The sequence below is a fragment of the Homalodisca vitripennis genome, chromosome 3, assembly GCF_021130785.1.
Source record: "Homalodisca vitripennis isolate AUS2020 chromosome 3, UT_GWSS_2.1, whole genome shotgun sequence".
In the NCBI taxonomy this organism is placed as follows: Eukaryota; Metazoa; Arthropoda; class Insecta; order Hemiptera; family Cicadellidae; genus Homalodisca; species Homalodisca vitripennis.
In genome coordinates this window covers 188,504,553-188,526,187 of record NC_060209.1, presented here as the reverse complement: position 1 = coordinate 188,526,187, position 21,635 = coordinate 188,504,553, and the positions used below count along the sequence as shown (strand labels likewise).

Genomic DNA, 21,635 nt, shown 5'->3' with positions numbered 1-21,635 from the left:
GGAATGTTTGAACAATAGCGGTTTGCCACAAATCCTGACATTTAACTACGAAATTCCAGTGATAACTAACGTGTACTCAAACCACTTTGAATTATTACAACAATTGACAGTATTAATCTAGTGAATTAACTAAGTTCTTAAACCAATAACTTTTTTACATGTTAAATTTCAGTCACAGTGAACTATGTGCAATGTGTCATTTTCCAAGTCTTATTAAAATCTTTAAATAGTTATAAGGTGTAAACGAATAATTAATATAAGATTATTTATCACTCGTAAATTAATCAAAGAGGTGTCAGATATTATCTGATGATTGGCTGAGCGTTAGCGAAGCCCTTTATTCGAGGGGATGGAAAATCTCACTTCTGCCTGTCGTGTCTGTTCGCATGATATATTGAAAAGGACTAGGCATGCAATTTTGCATAAAGTTACATTTCTATATAGAAAGTATAATTATTAAATAATTCGATAATAATAATTACATAAATAAATAATAATAAATAATTAATTAAATAAAAATTATTACAGAATTCGATATTGTATAATTCAATGATGTCTTTCCACAGAATTTGGTTGAGGGTTAGTGAAAATCTTTTAATTAGTCTTGAGGGTCATAGTAATAACGACAACAAACCGTACCATGTATAGATTTGTATAAATAAACTGAGTACAACCACATGACATATGACAATGCACATATGACAACAATACATGCAGACTGATATATAGTATTAATTATATTTAGCATGCAGGACAGCGAAGCTGGTTACGCGACAAGCGATAATAAAATAAGGATTAACGTTATTTTGGTTCTGTACTATAATCCAAATTTAGAAAATAGATACAGAAAACAATATATGCAATTCATGATTAAGTGCGATAATAAAGGACGAAAACCTCCACCAGTACTTTTATTTTAATTTATTCAATAAATTTACTTTTATTGAAATGTTTTACTCTGGAATATATTTTAAAAAGCTGTAAATTTTTACAAACAGTTAAAAACGTGATACTAAACTTGTTCACTATATAGCTCTAGTTTCAAGTAATATCAAAATATGCTATTCAGTTTACAATATTTCCCAAGTGAAAACATGTAGTACAGCTTAATTTTCACTTTTATGCACACCTATCAAGAGATGTTTCGTCATGTAAGTTTTCTTTTAGCTTTCCATTATGAACTGACTTGTGGTGACACGTTATAATCAAGTACCATTTGGAAAAAACAAGAAAATGTAATTATCCTAATTAAAGAGTGTAAGGATAGCACCAGGAAACTGGAAGACTAAATTGGGAGGAAATGGTCTATATTGGAATGGGAGTGAGAGGATATGATTACCGAAGGAAACAGTTGTCTGTTGTTACGCCAGTGGCAGGATGTGTTCTTCGACCGATGCGATGCTTGCTCCTTGCTTCACCTTCGCTAATTATTAGTGTTCTGAACTCTGTGTCAGAATTTTTCACTGTTCTTAATTCATGTACGTGGTAAATAACGCACCAGTATCAAAGTACAAAATATCAAATTATCATCCAATGGACTGAATCTCTACTGTCAAGTTTTACAATAGTGTGCAAGTGATATACGAGATATACAGGGTGTTCATTTGAAAACTTCAAACTCATGTTAAATAACTTGTAGCCCAAGTATAAAAATTCTGTAAACGAGAGTGTATAGTGCTATTTGGACAAACAAACAAAAAACCACTTAACACCCTTAGACTTTTTTTGAGGGGTCACTTGAAATCAGTAGTTTTTAAAACAAATCCCACTGGTGTTGAAAAACACGATCACTGCTGAGTGTAGATGCTGAACCAGACAAACTTTTAGAAAGTTTAGGCAAGAATTTTAAAATTGGATTTTTTTGCTTGAACAACAATGGCTACCAATTTGAACATTTGATTTGAAGTTTACAAAGGATTGACAACAGTATTCAGTGAGTAATTTTTTTGTTATTAGCAGTAGTACAGTAGTTTGTAGACTAATAATTGTTGTGTAAAAAATTACATTAATGGCTGCTAATACCAAACGACTTGACTGATTTAAATTTTTACCAACATACAGAATTTTTTATGAGCTTTAATTTGACGAGTCACAAGGTATTAGTTGGCATTTCAAAATTTTGGCTTTAGGTATAGGAGGGGGGCATGGGGGGCGAGCACCCCATTTTGAAAATATGTTTTTGTTCCCCAATTAGTACCATACACTCCTGTTTACAGAATTTTGATACTTGGGCTATAAGTATTTAAATATGAGTTTGAAGTTTTCAAATGAACACCCTGTATAAAACTAATTTAAAACATTTTTGGGTTCTTTATTCGATTATATAAAGTATTACAAGATTTAAAAAATCATGAATCAATACCACACAATAGATTGTCTATATGACGCGCAATATTGCTTTACCCTCAGGAATATAAATGTAAAATCAGTTTTAAGACATCTTTATTCATGTTGGAATTATGAGCTGTTAAATTCTAACAGACATGATAAGCCAAATTCGAGCTATATTCTATAAAATTCGAGCGCTAATAACAATCAGAATGGAATTTGATATGTGGTGTCTGCAGGTGGAGACGTAAATTTTGGGAGCTATGACGTCAGCGGCGGCCATCTTGGATTTGGGTAAACTTTTCAAATAGAAAGGGAACATGTGTCACTTCGTTTTGAACTGCCCTTTCTCAGGACAGCAAATGTGAAATCCATTTTAAGATACCTTTATTTGTGTAGGAGTTATGGTCTTTTAAAGTAAAACCGGCAGACTGTGAAACCCCTCTATAATTTTTGGCTGGTTAATTTTTGGGTTGCTGTAGCTCCTGGAAATTTGTAGGCATATATTTGGAAGTTTGCCTCGTCCAGCATTAACTATACGTTTTAAGTTACAAAGTCATTGTATTTGTATTATTTTAAACTTTGGAATCAGAACTTGCAGGTGACATATTTTGTGTGTTTTAATGCTTTTTGGAATAAAAACAAATTATTGGACTCAAATAAGGAAGACTATCATTTAAAATTTGTGTTACTTAGTGATTTTTTCATAAGTGATACCAACAGACAAGGGCGATAAAATCTCTGAGTATTGGGAAGGGACTCACAGGCACGAGAATGTCGGTGATTTTGGTGTGAGGGCGAAGGGCCGATGGCATGACACGTGCCACGGCACTGCCACATTGCAGGATCCTCATGTCCCTGTCGAACAGTAGGTGGAAAGGAAACACTCGGCAGAAGGTTTTTGGAGACACCTTTGGTTCTGAAACAGCATCCACGTATTTATAAAAGAATGCAAATTTGGTTCATAATAGGATATCTTCTACATAACTCGTAACAAATTCAGGATAACTATGACGCTAATGCACAATGTGCAAAATACTCGTATATTCCATTATTAAATTCCTCCTCCCTTTGAACATCCCTTTGTCAGCCATTGCTTGCATATAGAGTATTGTAAAGAAGGAAAACAAACTTATTATTTCCTTTAATGTTTCCAAAATATGACGTTTGAAAACTAATATAAATTAATTAAAAATGATATAAAAGTAACATATTTAGTACGTACTAAAATTTTATGTTAAAATTAACTTTACTGGTATTTATAGCTCCTTCAAAACAAAGCACACCTAAAGATTAAATTTACATAAAAATGTTGTAAAAAACAACAAAATTGTGTATTTCCCAATGTTTTGTACAGACATCACTTTCGTATATACAACAACACATTTCATAAACGTACCTAAAACTTAATTAACACATAATTTACGACATCTAAGAATTAAGAATATTCTGTTTCAGAGATTAAACAAAATATAAATTTATTGACGTAATATAATAACATTCCACTTAAAACTGAGTAAAAGTAGATTTTTCAATTTACTTATATATAACTAACATAAAAGCTTTTGAAATTAGGGAATAATATTCATCTAATTGCTTTTAATGCTTTACCCAATTTTTATGAACCGTTTTATCCACTCCTGACCTAAAAAAAGTATGAGTAATAAAAACGAGACGACATCAATACAATTTATACCATAGACACGGTTGATACCGTAACATTCTATGTGTATAAAGTTATTCTAAACTATGGAAATAAAATTAAAATTTCAATGGAAACATAAATGTAACATAAACATCCAACTGAAGTCATATGTGATAGTTACATTGCATGCATTGATTACCCTCTAATAATGCATTACACAATCAGTTTAACCTTGCCAACGGCCAGAATTCATTAATGTATGGCTTCCCCCACACGAGGTCCCTCACTCTTCGATAATTACCGACTGATCAAAGCGTTATATTAACATAGCTTAACGACTTAGAGAAGTTATATTACCGGTGGTGTTGTGACACTCACTCTTGTGACAATATCATTGAACACTTATGTGTTGGTAATGCGTTACGTAACACATTTTGAGAGTAAAAATGCAGGCGAAGACTATATTATAATAAATAATAACTCAATATTTTTTTTATATATTGATATGTCGGTTTTAAATACTTTCAAAAAATTTGTGAAGTTATAAAATTTCACGGAAGTTTTTCTAAACGTAAGGATTACAAGCTTTAGTACGTTTGTCCACCTTAAATATTAAAACCTAAAGAAAACGATAAATTCCAATACTTGTAACGTGGTGTTTTACCATGTGATATTTAACATGGCTAAATATCCTAAATCCTGCTATCCTTTCAAATCAATCATCAACAGTGGTAAAGTTTAACTAACGAATTTGATAATTTGCAGTAAAAAATAAAAATTGTATCCTATTTGAAGTGTTTAAATATTTATATATGCATATATACGGCCAAATACAAAATAAATGAATCGTAAAAAGTAAGGGCTCTGTGGTGTAATGGTAGCACATTCACCCGGCAAGTGATAGATCCGGGTTCGAGTCCCGGCGGAGGAAGTACTTTTTGTGATCCAATGTTTATTGAAAACATTATTGGACAAACATCTAACCACCTTAGAGTCAGAATAACAGGGCACAGATTTGATATTTTCCATAAAGACAAGGAGAATCCATTGGCAAAACATGCTGCTGAGCACAAAAAAGACAAATTTGAAGAATATGACCTTAATTAATAAGGTCTTCCCTTGTCCTGTAGATAAATTTAAATAGATTAAATTTTAAAAAAATCTCGAACAAGCACATCAGTTACTTTTAAAATCAAAATACCCAAATGGTTTAAATTTAAGATAAAATTAACTTATCCAAATTTCCATCTGTGCCATTAATGAATGATATAAAAGCTGAGTTTTTGAATGTTTTAGTTGCGTATTTACATTTTTGGTTATTTATTTCATTTTTATTTGTTGTGTTTCTTGTTCTCTTGATATTTAAATTATGCTTCCTGAAGATGTAGGTATCAAATCCCACGAAATATATAGAAGCTTTATATCTTTGTTTTTCATTTAAATAAGTGAAACAGTATAACAGCCACTTGGTGAACAACCATCGTCGACACTAAGCCTTTTGTAAACAAGTCTCTCTTCTACACTCCTTACATACTAGTGTTTATTTTCCGTTAAAGCTTTCAATATTTGTTTATAAAAATGAATACGCATACTATCAAAAAGCATTTAATGAAATAGTTAAAATATCATTCATTAAAAATTGTTAAAATTAACTGTCATGTTATGTCCATTGGCACTTTATTGTCTTTCGGCCTAACCCCTCCAGGTCTCAGTCCTAAATTTCCTCACTCTGGTCTACCACCTGCTATGCACGAAGCTGTTAAAATTTTAGCTATCAAGGCAAGTTTTGAACTTTCTAAATTAGTATTGAAATCATATAAATCCATGGCAGAAAACCATGGTAAAGAATTGAGAATCATATATGATTGTCTATTATCCCAATATGATAGTGATTCTCTTCATAATGACATTAATAATACAGGGTCATCGAAAAATAATGCCTAGATTTTAAATAACTGTCATAAAAAAAACTATTAAAGGTAATTTAAATGTTGTAGTCTTAAAATGTGCGGAAAGAAATAACTTTTTTTTCATACCTTAGTATGTTTCAATGGGAGCACCGTTCGTTGTCCTGCAGATATCAAGTCTGTAGTCAACTTCCTGCCACGTGCGTCCAATCATATCTGGCGTAACAGTGAAGATTGCGGTGAAATTCGCTCCCGAAGATGGTCCAAATCCCGAATCTTTTCTGCGTAAACTATATTTTTTATGTATCCCCAGAAAAAGAAATCCAAAGGGGTAAGATCAGGACTTCTAGGAGGCCATGAAATGGGGGCTGCTCTACCAATCCAACCGTTTGGGAAGCGTGCGTTTAGTGCAGCGCGTACCTCGCGATGGTAGTGAGTTGGAGCCCCATCTTGCATAAAAACGATTCGCTGTCCAGTCTGTTGCTCGATATCATAGAATTGGGGGAACACAAACAGTTCAAGCATGTCCAGGTAAACTAGGCCTGCAATGGTTTTTTCTGCAAAAAAGAAAGGTCCAATAACTTTGTCATGAAATAACGCGCACCACACATTGAGTTTGGGAGAATCACGCACATACTCGTGGATTTCGTTTGGCTGTTGCGATCCCCATACACGGCAATTGTGACGATTTACACATTCATTTATGTGAAACGTAGCTTCATCACTAAAAAACACTCTCTTTAGAAAATTTGGATTATCATCAATTTCATTTAACTTAAAACTTGCAAATTCAGTTCGTTTAGGGCGGTCGGTAGGTTTTATTTGCTGTTTTATCTTAATGTTATACGCATGAAGTCTTAGCCGTTTTGTGCAGTACATTTTGCATTGTTGTTTTTGGAATGTTTAGTTGAAGACTTCGTCGAGCAATGGATTTTTTGGGCTCCTAACACAACATTGCCGGATACGCTCAACATTCTCCTCTGATGTTCTTGGTCGGCCTGGTCTAGATTTTTTGCCGACGGTCCCTGTTTCCCTAAACTGGTTAAATCATCGAACGATAGCTTTGTTATCAGTTGCTGTTTGACCCGGATATGTTCTCCGAAAGAGCCGCTGTACACTGACAATTGACTTTGACTCCGCGTACCAAATCACGCACTGTGGTTTTTGTTGCACGGTCAACATCGTACTAAGCGGCGGCGCGTCTGTGGCCGGCTGACCTTGACGATTGCGCAGCTTGTCTGCGCATCACAAAGACAGGGAAACACAATTAGACGAACTAAAAACAAAACTTGCGTTCACCCGTTATCGTCCAGTGAAAGAATTACTCATTTAACATGAAAGGTTTTGATGTTATAATTTTATTTAATCTAGGCATTATTTTTCGATGACACTGTATAGTACGAAAGCTATAGAGTTTTATGACTAAAAAAAAAAAAACTGAAAAACTTTCAAATAAATTGTTAAAAATCTGTAGAAAACCCATAAATAATGGCGAGGAAATACCAACTAAATGGAAATGCTTCAGTGATACCGTTTCTAATAATGTTCTACCACCCTTATACGACGGAACAAATTCTTGTATTGAACAATCACCCAACACAAATGTAGACCCCATTATTGAAAAAGTAGCCAACCAAGATGCCAATAATGCCAGTGATCTTCTTGAATCGTGCATTGAAAATACATCTGACTATCAACCTAACAAAGATAAACTTCAAGTTCTTTCAAAAGATAACACGTTTTGTCCTATTCCAAAATTTAATCAAATAAGCCTAATAAACTACGCTCTTACCTTTTCCCGAGAATTAAGACTAAAATTTTTCTTCAGCAAACAACGAAACATTTGTAATGATGAAATTCTTCCTTGCTTGAATAGGTTCAAGCAAAAATCGGATTGGGAACCTCCCCCTCTCCCTGCAGATCACTCAATTGAACAGTTTATTAACATTTTATTGTCTAATTTGTCAAACCCGGAATTTCAAAACTCTTTAAATAAGAAGAATGACTCATCCCAAATTGAAATCCGAGCCATTAAATCACTGAAAAACAATCGCAATACAATCATTCTCCCGGCTGAAAAAGGAAGTGAGATTGTTATTTTAAATTTAAAAGATTACATTGAAGAAGATACCACACAGTTATCCGATACAAATAAATACAAGCCTGTGGATGAAGACCCTACAGATAAATTTAATGAAGTTATCAAAAATTACCTCAAAGATTACGGTCCCAGTCAAGGTTTGTCATCAAAGAATATTGATTTATTGAGTCCAAAATGGCCTAGAACACCAATATTTTATACACTCCCAAAAATCCACGAACCCATTCGTCCTCCACCTGGTAGAACTATTGTTTCTAACTATATAAGTCCAACGGAAAGAATTTCAGCTTATATTGATGATCAACTGCAACCGTTTGTAAAATCATTACCATCCTATATAAAAAATTCTACTGACTTCATTGAAAAATTACTACTGTTAAACAACAAATTCCTGAAAATTCAATTCTCGTAACAGTAGTTGTAAATGCTCTATACACAAACATACCACATAAAGAGGGTCTGCAGGCTGTAGAGTGTTCTAGACGCTAGAAAAAATAATGTTATTCCATAGACCAACTTTTTGATTAATTTAATCCGATTCGTCCTTATAATGAACAATTTAAAATTTAACGACAAAAATTATCTACAAATTTCGGGTACAGCTATGGGCACCAGGATGGCTCCCTCATATGCTAACCTATTCATGGGCGAATTCGAGAAGAAATTCCTAGCCTCACAACATCTTCAACCATTGAAATGGGTACGTTTCATCGATGATATATTTTTCATATGGCATCATGGAAAGGAATCTTTGCAAGAATTTTTGAAGAATCTTCAAGAGTTCTCTCCTTTGAAGTTTACATGGAACTATTCTGATGTTATGAAAACTTTTTTAGATTTAGACATTTTTTCAGAATCAGGCTACATAAAAACAAAACTGCATGTTAAAACAACAAACACAATGAACTATCTAAATTTTTCCAAAAAGTTTATCTATACGAGCCAAGAAGCTATGCAGCAATGATATTGACTTCTTAAATTACATTAAAAAATTAAGCAACACTTTTAAATATTTAAATTACCGAGACAAAATTTAAACAAACCGAATAAATAAACCAAAACATCCACCAAACTTCAATTTTAAAACACAACCAAAGTTTATTACACTGTTTTTTCCTGGACTACACAAAATTAACAGTATTATGAAAATTTCCCATAATGCCCTACTTTCCTCTCCAGATACCCGAACTTTTATGGTTTAAGCACTTTGAGTAATTTTTCGAAAACCCCAAATTTGAAAAACAAACTTGTCCAACCTAAACTACCTAAATTACTCCAACCCGTTACTAATGGATGTGAACCGTGCAACAAACCACGTTGCGGTTCTTGCAAAATTATGAAAAACTCTAGAGAATTCAAAAGTAGCGTGACAGGTTTAACATATCCCATCATTGGCAAAGTAAACTGTGACTCTAAGAATGTAATTTAACAAATTAATTGTAAATTTTGTAATACACTGTACATTGGACAAACATCTAACCACCTTAGAGTCAGAATAACAGGGCACAGATTTCATATTTTCCATAAAGACAAGGAAATCCCACGAAATATATATAATATATATTCGTTCAAAATGAGCATTATATTTTTAAGTACTTTAAATAAGCCAGTCAAAGATGGTTTACTCATAATCATGTACTATAAAACTTATAAAAATAATTTTTTTTAATTTGTCTTCAAGATATTTCACAGATATTTACTATTTTTCTAGATAGTAAATAAGATATAGGTCGATAAGAAACTATTATGGAAATGAAATATGCATATTGAATACAACAGAAATTATGAGGCCCGTCAGCAATGGACGCAAGGTATGAATATGTAGTGATTCTGTACAGATGGATCCAAGCGTGAGGAATTGTAAATATCCAGATAGGTGGAGAAAGCGGTATACCAGATGTACAGGGACAGTGGCTTACCAGATAGACGGGGACAGCAGCTTACCATATGTACAGAGAGAGCAGCTTACCAGATGTGCAGGGAAAGCAGCTTACCACATGGGCGGGAAGACCGGCTTGGATTGGGTGAAAAGAATGGGAAGTCGAGTAAAGATATAAAGGTTGCCTGCACCTAGTCAGCTCTTCCTTTCACATGACAACTAAAATTACATTTATACCTTCCCAAAAATATTTTAATACTACACCTGCATGAATTTTATGTAATTGTTTAATATATAAATAGACGTATATTTTAGTGTTTTGATTAAAAAATCATCATATAGTCGGGTCGCCATCCGAGTATTGATATTGGAGTCGGTACTTTTTGTAAGATATGCAAATTTTGGTTTTAACAGGTTTTGAGCCAGCTATTGTGGAACGTCCTTGAGATTTATCTTACAAGAATAATGTTAAACTCCAAACATTTTTAACTTTTATATTTGCTCATAGGACATCGCATAGGAGATGACTAATTTCATAAATATGATTAATTACACATGTAAATTATTTTTAACTTAATAATCACACGATATAAGAATGGACAAAATTAAAATGGTGTGTCAATAATCAATAGAAATATAGAAAAATGCAAAATTTGAAGATTGGTACGAATTGTACGTATAAAATAACCAATTTTCCACAATTTTGAGATCTAAAGTAAGGTCGTAATAGTACTTTTCATGACTGGGAGCAAAATTAGTTTTCGCTGCTAAATTGCATTTTACGAACGCAGAGAAGGCTATGTTCAAAATACGATTAAGGGCTTTAAAGAAACTTTTGCTCCGTGTTCTGAAGGACGCTTTTTACTATATGTAAAACAAAAAACATAATTACACAAAATATTAATACTGTCAAGTTTTTTTGTGTTTATTACTAAAACAATAACAAAAGATGAGGGTAGCGCAACGAAGAAGCTTGAATTGTGCGCCAGCTACTTTTTCGTATCTCTGTTATAAGGTAACGAAAAACATTAACTTTATGGACTGAATTTCGTATAAAAACAGCTGTTACTTGTGCAGTATGACGTACGTTATTTAAGCCAATGTCGCAGTGATAATTGATAGTTTCTTTAAAATACTACACCTGTCTTTAAAGTTACCTTCAGAAAGTGAGCTAAAAGGGTTTTCAACGTTATTGTTTTACATATTCTTATAACCAGTTAAGCTCGGTTATAACTTTGGAGTAGATAAGCTAAATCCCTGACTGCCGAATCGACCCTTAAGAGTCCCATAATAACAATGTTAACAGTGTAGCGGGTACAACGGTTATCGCAAGATAACAGGATCAAGCAACGTCGAGCGTGGCTGCTGCTTGGATAAATGACTGCTGAGCGATCCTGTCCTTGCAAGCAACCCGCCTGCCCGGCCTTTCTTACCTTTGGAAGTCACTTTTAAGAAGTTGGTCCCCATTTTAAGTGTTAAAGAAGGCTTCTTAGTCCTAACTTAGCCTGATAAAATAAGACTACTTTACTTTAAAACAGCCTTCATGTGGTGCAAAATCAAGATAGCCAACCTTATCAGTTCCTTCATATCGAAACATTGTCAAGTGGCAGCGACAGAAGTGGTTGGCGGAGCCTGGAAATTTTTGTATCATGACATATCTTCAATTGAAGCAAGGCCCACCTTAGACTGAAACACGAGGCAAAGATAAACACCAGCTTACCCAGTGACAGTGTCTCTATCTCCTCTATCGGCGGGGGAGCGATCCTACCGTTGTTAGACTTCTCCGTGATCAGGAACTGGATGTGGTCGCAGTCAGATTTCGTCTTGAGTATTTCCACTTGCACCTCTGTGTCGTGAAGTTTGCTAGCTACCGTCTGCAACACATTCATCAGTAGCTATAAATAGGCTACTAGTTGCTTACGATTTGTTTACCTTTTGCATCGTAATAAAGTGTGACAAAATATTAACTGACAAAACAAATTGGCTTTCTTTGTCTATACAACCTAATACGTATAACCCCAGGGAAAACAAAATTATTTTAGCTTTGAAAATGTCTATTGTGGCAGTATTGTGGCCTAATTGTGGGGTGTAAGAATTCATGAACACTTTTTCAGATGTATATTGGCTGGATGTAAAAACATTGGCTGAGTGATACATAATTTAAAAAAATCTTATTAAACATACCATTACGACAAAATAAAAGTTGATTATTTTAAACCGCATTTACAGGATGTGGCAAAGGTTTAAAAAATGTATAATTGTTACTATAATATGGGATGGTTTTAATTTTCTGTTCAATGTTCCTACTGAATTACGCTTATTACACAACCCATATTTACATTTAAAATCTCCATTTTTGACATTTATAAGAGTTGAAAATAATTGGTTTAGATCAAAGGTCAAATTAGGGGTATAGATAGATAAAGGAAGATTTTAGGTACAATACGTTGCACAGAGTAGATCAATAGATTCATATTGAACAAGAGGCATATAAATCGTGCTTTTATAAAAACTATTTTAAAATGTATTTAAATATTTCAGACGTAAAATAAAGACTGACTTTGATTTTTTTAGCTCAGGTTGCTTGAATTCCACGTAGGCAAAATTTCCATACATTTTGTATGATCAAGAACTATTAAATGAACTTTTTTCTGTTAGTTTTAATTACTTCAAGTTTTATTTTTATTGTTAAGTTAATCCACACAATTTGGTAATTGTGTTTATTTTTCCGGAAATAAAAAGAAATTTTAATTTATTAGGTTCTAAATATAATCTATATAAGAATGGGTTCTCAATCTTTAAAGTTTAGATAAGTTCTTTTTTAACTAATTAAGATGAACTTTCCTTTGTAAACTATATGGTATCGGTGAATATGAGGCAACTAAAATTAAAGGTTAAAGAGAAAAGCCTTGTGCTGTTGTTTAAGTTTTGTAGCCCATATTATTGAAAATTAAAAAAAAAACTAAAGTTTCAAATTTAATCGTCTCCAGACTGCGTTATAAGAAGGTATATATATTAGACAATGGTTTACATCATCATTCCTTTAACGAAACGAGGTATTATACAATTCAAGAAGTAGATATTTGCATTGTAAAAAACGCAACACTTATGACAAACGTAAAATCTATCAAATATAATACCAAAAGCAACAAAACTGAAAGATTGTTCATTGCACATTACTTACTTTACTTACTTGCACATACTTTAGAGAAGTAACGAAATACTGAAGTATTATCACCGCCAAAAGATAGACGCTGAAATATTTAAATGAAGTATTTTAGTTGAAATACTGTATAAATGTATTTCAGAGAACACTGAGTTTTAATAACTGGCCATATTTAAACTCCTTAAAGTAAACCAAACGATTGTAATCCATTGTAATATTTACGGAGCAGAATAAAGGTAATGAATAATTCTGCTTTCCGCTTGGAGAGTTTTCGTTATTCCTGTTGCTGTTCCTTGGGGATATTCAATTTTAGTCGCAGTAACGAAATACTGCTTATAGGAGGTTTAAGAATTCTCCAAGTACCTGACTTCAGGGAATGGATTAAATATAGCTCTGATGTGCTCCCACAGCATTTTTAGGTTTCTTTTATCCTCCAACCTTTAAGTACAAGCGATTTGAATTAGATTAAATAAATTTATATCACTACACCAATTCACATAATTTTTAGTTTCCTCTTATAATCAAATAGAAGATATTATTTAAACAATTTCAATTAGGTTTATACTTTTAAGTAAGCTTTTCACTGCCACAAGGTAATACACAAGGGTATTGTTTTAACTATTGTAACTATCCAATTACCAGCTTCACGAACCAACCACCCTACCTTAGACCATAAATCCTAACCGAGAGCATCGGGACCAACCTATCCGAGAGTTAACCGCCCTAACCCAGGCCCAAGAGCCCTAACCGAAAGTATCGAGAGCCAAGATTTGTTTACATTTTAGTTTGCAAAGTCTCTAAGGAGTAACCATTGGTTTTCAGGGCGTTATTCGATTTCAGTGATTAGGTACTTACCTAATTTTCTCCATTTTAGAAATCTGTCTTAAACAAATTCCCTAAATATGAGATGGTGTGAATTTGACTCTAAAGACTCCCTTTGAAGCAGTCGGCAAGAACTATTCATGATAAAGGTTTGCTAGACTGTGATTTTGAACTAATGTACCAATTCCAGCTCTAAATGTGCTAAAATATTTAAAACATGTTCAGTTTATAAAGAAATAAAAGCGTAAATAATGTTACTGTGTACTTTAATGAGTACAATGTTTATCAAAATATTAAGTATTAGACATAACAGGCAAAGTCAATATCTAACTTTCACTGTACGGTACATCAGATTTCACTAAGTTAAAATGGGTTGATTTAAAACAATGTTTAATAGTAACAGAATTTAAAGTCAAAGCATTTCTGTCGTTATGTGAAAAGAGACTTCTTGACTTGAGTCGGTTAGTTATGATTTTACGACGAAGGACAATTTCAACCAAGAGGTGGCGTTGTGTTTGAAGGGCCGATGGACAGTCAAATATTGACTGTGGTCGCTCACCACGTGATATCTCCTGACACCGTTATTGTGCTGAGGTAACCAACACTCTTACATTCACGTTTACTCGGTTCAAACTATCAGCCAAATATTGACTCTAGTCGCTCACCACGTGATATCTCCTGACACCATTATTGTGCTGAGGTAACCAACACTCTTTCATTCACGTTGCACTCCGTTCAAAATATCAGCGAAATATTGACTCTAGTCGCAGACCACTTGATATCTCCTGACACCGTTATTGTGCTGAGGTAACCAACACTCTCTCATTCACGTTGCACTCAGTTCAAACTATCAGTCAAATATTGACTCTAGTCGCTCACCACGTGACATCTCCTGACACCGTTATTGTGCTGAGGTAACCAACACTCTCTCATTCACGTTGCACTCAGTTCAAACTATCAGCCAAATATTGACTCTAGTCGTTCACCACGTGACATCTCCTGACACCGTTATTGTGTTGAGGTAACCAACACTCTTCCCATTAACGTTGCACTCAGTTCAAACTATCAGCCAAATATTGACCCTAGTATATCACTCTATCGATTTCCTCCTTTGTGATCGGGACCAGAGCCATTGAGGCTGCTGGACTCGATATCGATGGGGGAATAGTTGGCTCTGGTGCAAACAACGTCATTTATCAGTTCCACCCGAAATAAAAAAATTGTTGAACTCATCAGCGACCCTCAAGGGCTCGCTAATATGTTCGTTTCCATTTTGAAGATCGATTTTTTCGATCATTAAAGTTTAACTGAACATGATGGCCCATACGGTTTTGAAACATTTTTGGACGTGACCACTGCTTGGTTTACATCATAAGCTTTAGCAGCTTCAATGATTCTGATGCACTAGTGTCAATTTCTTTAATAATTGGTTTGTCAGATTGGAATTTTAAATTTAGTTCTCTTTCTCAGTCAAATTTGGTTTGGTGCTAGTGGGGACCCTAAAAGCCGTCCGTATCAGAGGAGGCGAAGTTGCAGCGATCTCCGCGGGACGGTGGAGATGGGGACACAGGCAGCAGCAGGCGAAGCTCTTCGTCCCGTAGTTGACACAGGATGAGCCGGATAAGCATGGCGGGGTACATCGTGCTCTCGATCCACCAGATAGAGGCTTTCCCCAATCAGTCTGGTCAACCTACGATTTCCTTTCTTGGTTAAGTGTAAGCCGTGTCTCGTAAAAAATCTGGGGCTGATTTTGTTAAAATCCAGGACTTGGATGCTGTACCAATTCCTCAATATACGCATTCACGAGCATGACTTTTCTTTTAAGATGTTATCAGGAGGCAGACCGTAGCGATGAGGCAGTGTGGTGACTATGAGCTTGATTCCCGGGGTTTAGACGTAATTTGCTCCTCCAGACGCCTATAAATACTACGTTGTTCCCCGGCAGCAAGATCGTTAGTCCCAGCGATCAGGACAACACAGTGAGTACCATTTGTCGGCAACTGGAGTTGTCGTGTCAAAATATTGAGGATCTTAGCATCGGGCTTACAACAAGCGCGAACAGTCGTGTTCATACCCAATCGTTTCTCCAGCAATTCAGCTGTACAGCGAGTATGGCTTTCGCCTTCAACAGTCACTAACCGTATGTCAGATAACACCTTCCTCCCCAACTGGTTGTTGTGTTTTTCCTCCCTATTTTTCCTCATTATTGTCTTTGAGGGTAGTTTTTGCCAACGAACTATACTACTGGAACGCGCACTGCCTATAAGCTTCATGTTGTGTTTTCCGGTCGCATACAGCTATGCGTTGCCGGTTTATCCAAGAACTCGCAGGCGCTTAAAGTGGACAAGAACCCACCGCGTTGTGCGGCGATCAACGTGACGATACGGCATCACGCCTTTTCATGTCGAAACACAAATGATAGTTTAACGCGAGATTTTGTATTGTTGGCTACTCCTCGTGATCAGTAAGTAAAGACGTCTGCTCTGAGCAACTCAACTAGTTTTATTAATGTTTTCTATTTAGTGTTCTATGTTGGTAATGTTTATTATTTTGTGACATGGTGAATAGTTGAGGTGTGTACAACTGCACGTGCAGATGGATTAAAGGCAGCCATAGTGTTTTCACAAGTACTTTTTTGTAAATGAAACTTCATAAATTTTACTGTCACAGCTCATTAAAGTGGTAATACTAAAATTTAGTGAGGTGGGCGTGAATGTTTAAAGTGTGACCTTTGACAGTACAATCAATAATCTCAGTGGTTTAAAACATTTAGGTTGTAAATTCCCTGATACGACATTTTTACCTTGATATCATTATTTATGATATTTGTGCTATTTGAGATCCTCTATACATGTACAAAACTTGCACGAAATGGTATAGCGGAATTGAAAATTATGGATTCTCAGTCAAACAGGAGTTGTTTAAAATATATAGCAGAAATTAAAAACTTACAAAAACATGAATTAAAAATGTGTAACAAACTATCAGACAAACATGTTTTCTAAAAACCCCAAAAATTGTGAATGTTGCAGCACAGATTCTAACCTCTGGCGTAGCGGATGCTTTAGAATATTTGTGTGTAAAACAACATCCACAGTTCATAAACTGTTTACCAACTGTTGAAATCGTAAGAATAATTGATAATCTTTTTGATTATTTGATCAGCAGGGATCCAATCGGAAGAGGCTATAAGGATCCCATAAAATTAGAAAACAAGTAAAAAGATGATGAAATATTAAATAGAGCAGAAAATTATTTGTCCAAAATTAAAATTGGAAAACAATCAGTGTTTGGACCGTGCAAAGAAAACGTTTGTTGTAGGAGGTTTAAGTAATATTAAGAGTATTTGTATTTTAAGAGACAGATTGTTAGTTTAAATGATTTAAACTATTTATCAGCCTATAAGTTTAGTCAAGACCATTGAGTATTATTTTTCTCCTAAGTAGGGGGGGTAACAATAATAATCCAAAGTATTATGTGAATCCATATAATCCAAAGTGAACTGTTTATTGTACAGTTCACTTGGGCAATAAGACAAATGATCTTCCGAAATAGTGCTTTTGAGAATGCTAACCGCCATGAATTTGATCCTAATTCACCCCTTGGCCTTCTTAAGTTAGGTCATAAGTGTGATATGGATTTGTCTTTAGATCATAATAATGGAATTGAGTGTGAATGTTATGGAAAGTTATATCAGTTCTAGTTTTAAGGATGAGATTTTATATTATATGTATGGCGTCATTGTAAGACGTATTGAAAAAAGTATTAAATGTAATGACTGTAGTTCTGTACGCCATGTCAATGATTCTGATCTAAGAACTTTTTACTGATTTTAAATCGAAGAGTAAATTAATTAGAATAAGTGATGATGTATTGAAAATTGTAAAATAAGTTGTCTAAAACAATTGCGACCACTTATGAATTGACATTAAGAGTTTGTAACCATTTTACTGTAGTGTTTTCAAGGGACATTTAACTAACGACGAATTCACCGGGAGCTAGGAGTTATTATTGATTAAAATGGAGACAAAACTATTTTTTTTTTATAATATCTCAATACATTACAAAATTGGAAACTTTGGACATAAAAAAATTCAACTAGCCAAAATTGACCAATAGAAGTTTATTTTCTATCACGTAGATTTGGTATGTCAGGTTTGTATACATATAAAATGTTTACCTTTTACTTTAACTTTAAATAAAATACTGCCAATAAAAAGTAGTTTTTCATCAGGGACAAATTTTAATGTCTTGTCTACGTTACCGACTTTATAAGAAATATATCTAGTCAACATCTCAGTTATTTTGATATTGTAACAGTATTCTTTTTTTTATGTAAAAGCAGCTACTAACATTTGTGACAATAAATCAATTGTGGAATATAGCAATATTATTAAATCCAATATTATTAAATCTAGAAGGCGTTTTAAAGTGCTGTTCATCATTACTATAATGCTTGCCATACGGGCGGAGTGAGTCCTTGCCCATTTTCAGCGCCTGCAGACACCGGACGCAACCCTTGATTCCGGCTCGATTCTGCTGTTCAGAGCGTGTTCCATTAGTATAGTTCATTGGTAGTCACCCGGGATTAATGTGCAATGTTGTGTAATGATAACTTTATGAAAGACAAAATATCAACTAAACTAACAGAGTTATAAGGGGTTAACTCTGTGTTCCATATTCTATTCATAGGCGAATGCGATTTCTGATTCTTCTTTGACAACTGCATCCACAAATTTTCTCGATTATCTCTACATGTATTCAGCTTTCCATGCAGCCACTCTAAACCTCAATTGCAGTTTTAAGGTGTTGATGTGTTTTGGATTCCCTTGCTCCAGTCTAGAAGATAACTCACAGATAACTCAGAAAACGTTCTTACCGAGTGTACGGGCGTGAGTTTGTAGCTGGCCAATAGACGTAACATTTTACGCCACAATCCACGGTGACATGCCCATTCTTTTTGGAGGGGGAGGCCGCGACGAAGATCTGGTCTTTGTAATGCGGCAGACGGATGGCAGATTATATTGAATGGTTCAATAAACAACAGCGCTCTTTCTAAAGTTGAACTATCTCACGTAGGCACTCATTTTCCAGAACCAGATCTAGTATAGATGGCCTCAAGGTCGGTGGGGCGTCTTAATCTCCCGCGGAAAGATGTCCCCTCAGAGTATAAAGTGATGATCAGTAGGCCAGGTGTCTGGGCAAAGGAATTCGAGGTAGACGTTGAAGTGGTCAGCGAAGGAGTTTGGGGCGGTAGGTGTTCCGGCAGGTGAAGAACACCGATAGAAGTCAAAAATACAAAATGGCGGCTAACGGCAAAATGAGGCATTTCTCGACCTATGTTTCTATATCATTTTTTGTTTGAAATGATGAGTACTATCACCCAAAGAAATGTGTGACACGTTTGTGATCACCCTGTATACATAAGCAAGACTAAGAAACCTATTTCTTACGACCAAAAATGGATATATAACAATTTTTAAATTTAGAGTAAATTTTAGGTAATAAATTTGTCTATATGTCGTTTGCTATCTGCATTACAGTACTGAACAAGCATCGCTTACTATTGGCTAAAATGTACAGTTAAAGTATATTTTTACTAAATATTTTAATTTCCTTATCTGGATATTTATTACTCTGTATTTATCCGCAGTTTCAGAAAAGGTTGAAATAAGAAGTGTTTTAACTATCAAGCTTCTATGCTTTAAAGGTTTTATATGTCAAGAAATTAAAAATTGTGGTTAAAATGATTAAACATATGGTTGTTTGTATTAAATCAATGTTTGCACAGAATAGTTCATTACATTTATAAGACTCTTTCAATTAATTTTTTCTGTAACACGCCTTTAGTGGCCAGTGAGCCGTAACCCGCAGGGATGTCGTAATAACAATAGGTCTACGTATTTACCAGGGCGCCTAAGAATATCTATGTACAATTTCGGTACAATCGGTCCAGTATTTTCTCCGTGATTGTGTAACATAAACACGAACATACAGACAAACATGACTAGATCTTCAAATCATTGTATAGATTTAGATAAAGGATTAATTAAAGAAATAAACAAAACAAACTAACCAACTAGAACACGGGTCCAGATGGAGGTTGTGCTTCCCGTACATTAATAATATTACAAGTAAAGTTTACGACAATCCAATACGTATATATGTAGTTATAATAAAAATTTGGAACAATAATGTATCAAAAGTACTGGTTTTAAAGTCAAAAAGCAACAAATTCTAAACAGCTTTGTCGTACGAAAATCTTGAGAAACTTTAATTCCTTTAAAGTGTCAAGAGCCGCCAGACTAAAAGCTAAACTCGTTAGTGATTTCATTTATACGCAAATGGTATTTTCAAAGTGGTAACGCGGGGTTTTAAATATGCAAATACAACGTCTTCCAACCTCTCTTACTACCACAGTCCCACAGAGCGCGATAAAGGTGTTTATAATCCGATTGTACACACAACTAAGCGAGTAACGTAACAAAATTTGGCTCGGAATTTATACGATAATTTCATTATTGTATATAAAATCAAAAAATTAATGTGAATTTATTTATTTATGATCATGAATAATTGTTTTAGTTTTACAGAATTTCTCAGATATATGTGCTATACTCATAAACAGTTATACTGTTATATCTAAATAAAATTATAAATCAGATATAATAAAGCAGGATTAAAATACATATACTAAACTTAGTGGGATATTAACCATATTATTTAGTAATCACACGATACAAAAATAAAATTGTTTAACACATGATCATCTGAATTCTTAAATTCTTTCACCATTTTTTAAAAGTCTTTAGATCTATTAGGTTGCAACGTAAGTCGGGACATATGTATTAAGGTATTATAAAGAGTGATTTTAAATTCACATCAAAACTGGTGCCAAGCATTTTTGAGTATCGAGTAGCACATATTTCTTGCCAACATCGTTGATCCGCCATATTGGAATTAAATAATACATATTAAATGTAAGGGTTGTGTCTTGATACATTACTTATTGTTTTATGTACACAACGCCACTGTTCAATTTGTAATATCCTTATATTCATTCATTCTATAAACATTTAAACCTTTATTATTGCATTTTTTCATTACTAAATACATTTTTGTTATATCTGAGCTTATAAAGAGCATACAATAAATTTTAGCTCAACATTTTATAAATACTTAAATAAATTATATTCAACTTAAAAATCGTATTATGGACAGTTTGACACTTGTCAGACGACAAGAGAATGCTAATAATATGTTGGAGGGATATTAATAAGTTTATTTGTTATGTAAGTAGTCGTTTAGCGTAAATGTTCTGGCCAAAACTGTTTTGTTATTCCTATTTCCAATAACTTCAAAAAGAATAAAGATATTACAAAAATTATTGCGCCACCGTGTTTAGTACAAAATAATGTATACTGAAATAATGTATCACAACACCCAAGAAATGAAAATCAATGTAATGTAATCATCAATGTAGTGTGTGATGTATGTAATCTTTTTGCATCTAATTAGAATATGGGGACCGAAAATATGAATTTAATCAAAAGTACTTGCTATTCAAGAATGATCAACTGTAGTCCGGAGTCGAAATCTTAAGAAATGGGGGAAAAAGGTAGAGGGGGTATTTAAAGCTCACCAGCATACAGTATTATAATATCTTAGGGGCAAAACGGAATCGTGTAGTTTACATTCTGTTAGTCCGTGAGAAACCACTCGATAGAAAGGCCTAGAGGTATGATATAAAGGTTGGTTCTTCTTTTTAAAAATAAAATCTATATCGA

At 34.1% G+C, this 21,635-nt stretch overlaps 1 protein-coding gene across 1 annotated transcript in view; it reads right to left on the bottom strand.

Annotated features, from left to right (window-relative positions):
- Nucleotides 1-21,635, bottom strand: part of LOC124357875 (guanylate cyclase soluble subunit beta-1) — an 824,835-nt gene that overhangs the window by 30,638 nt on the left and 772,562 nt on the right. The window contains exons 6-7 of the mRNA XM_046809961.1: nt 11,581-11,734; nt 3,093-3,247 (exon numbers count right to left, since the gene is read on the bottom strand). Of these exons, the coding sequence (XP_046665917.1) occupies nt 3,093-3,247; nt 11,581-11,734 (309 nt within the window). The remainder of the gene's footprint in view (nt 1-3,092; nt 3,248-11,580; nt 11,735-21,635) is intronic.